The sequence below is a fragment of the Temnothorax curvispinosus genome, unplaced genomic scaffold (genome assembly GCF_003070985.1).
Source record: "Temnothorax curvispinosus isolate PA1 unplaced genomic scaffold, ASM307098v1 QBEX01001426.1, whole genome shotgun sequence".
NCBI classification, from domain to species: domain Eukaryota; kingdom Metazoa; phylum Arthropoda; class Insecta; order Hymenoptera; family Formicidae; genus Temnothorax; species Temnothorax curvispinosus.
Window position 1 is genome coordinate 1 of NW_020211206.1, and position 1547 is coordinate 1547.

General features: G+C 34.5%; 1 protein-coding gene across 1 annotated transcript; it reads left to right on the forward strand.

The window, feature by feature from the left end:
• Positions 1-28: 28 nt before the first annotated feature.
• LOC112463259 lies at positions 29-1181 on the forward strand. Its single transcript, XM_025029544.1, has 5 exons — positions 29-249; positions 358-498; positions 690-816; positions 896-957; positions 1040-1181. Exons 1-5 carry the CDS (start codon positions 29-31, stop codon positions 1179-1181), a joined length of 693 nt encoding a protein of 230 aa, XP_024885312.1.
• The last annotated feature ends 366 nt before the right edge of the window (positions 1182-1547 follow it).

Here is a 1547-nt window from a genome sequence, read left to right on the forward strand (position 1 = left end):
CTAGCAGCTTCGCTCGCTGCAATACCTGATGGAGCAAGATCGTAACAAACTATTATTACAAGCAGCAGTACTCGTACTGCGAGAAATAATTGATATATTGTTTGAAAGCGATGATGACGAATTAGAAATATTAGAAGGGATTATAAATCCAAAAAGATGTGTACCAAGAAGACGTGTACCAAGAATAGAAAATTATGTAGAAAAAATAATAGGCGCATTAACAAAGCAAGAATTCAAAGCTCATTTCAGGTATTATTGACTAATTATAATAATTTATGTCTTCACTGAAGTATAAATATATATTGCACTTAAAATATTTGAGGTTTTTTTTATACGTGTGTAATGTTTGTCACTTAGGATGTATCTTGAAACCTGCGATTATGTTTTGTCGTATATTGAGCCAAGGCTACAAAGGACAAAAAGTGGAACACCAATGATTTCTCCACGCACACAATTTCTATTGGCATTATGGAGACTAGGTACTCCAGATTCTTTTAGGTAAGTTATTGTAATTTTCTGCAATGATTATGTTTGGTAGATAAACTTTTATTTTCATTTTCATGCTGTACAGAGGATTTACTTTATTTATGTATATTTCATCATTTCTGCTTACAAAGCTCAATTTTGTGGCGTAACCATTGTCAAAAGTGCAATTTAGTACATATTATGTTTTATTTCTTTATGTTCAGGTCGATTTGTGAGCGATTCAATGTTGGCAGAAGCACTGCATTGTACATAACAAGAAGAGTTGTAAGGGCACTCGTTGAGCTAGCGCCTGTTATTATTAAGTGGCCTGCAGATGAACGTTTAAATGAAGTATGGGAAAGATTTGAAAGCACGAGTACTTTTCCGAAAGTAATTGGTGCTATAAATGGTACGCATATTAATATTCCAGCCCCAAAACACCATCCCGAAACTTACATTAATCGAAAAGGCCATCATTCAATCCAACTTCAGGTGTGTTTGCTATTTTACTCCAAATGTTTTCCATTACATTTTATGTAATGTATATTTTTTACTAATGTCTCTCTTTGTGTAGGCTATCTGTGATCACAAGTGCCGGTTTATTCATTGTTTTGTTGGACACGTTGGATCTGTCCATGATCAACGAGTATTCCGTCAGTCCGAAGTGCACAGTTACTTGGGAGATGTTACAAAATTTCCGCAAAATAGCCATTTAATTGGTGATTCAGCATATAAATTCTACGAAAATATATTGGTACCATACCGAGATAATGGTCATTTAACACAACGCCAACGAAATTACAATTTCTGTCATGCTTCAGCAAGAGTAGTTATCGAGAGAGCATTTGGACTGTTAAAAGTAAGTTTCCGAAGTCTTTTAACGGTATTTGCAATGAATCGAGTCGACCTGATTCCAACCCACATTCTTGCTTGCTGCATATTACACAATATTTGTCTAATGAGAGGTGATGACCTTAATTTTGAAATAAATGAAGATGAAGAGGAGGTAATTAATGTGGCGCATTATGATGAAAATGTTAATAATTTTGCTCATGCAGGTGTTGCAAAAAGGGATTTAATAT

Bases quoted from the DNA above. Each gene is read 5' to 3' on its own strand.
- LOC112463259 (XM_025029544.1), top strand. From the start codon at position 29: ATGGAGCAAGATCGTAACAAACTATTATTACAAGCAGCAGTACTCGTA. The intron at 499-689 runs GTAAGTTATTGT...CTTTATGTTCAG, and splicing joins GGTACTCCAGATTCTTTTAG to GTCGATTTGTGAGCGATTCA. The intron at 817-895 runs GTATGGGAAAGA...TTAATATTCCAG, and splicing joins CAGATGAACGTTTAAATGAA to CCCCAAAACACCATCCCGAA.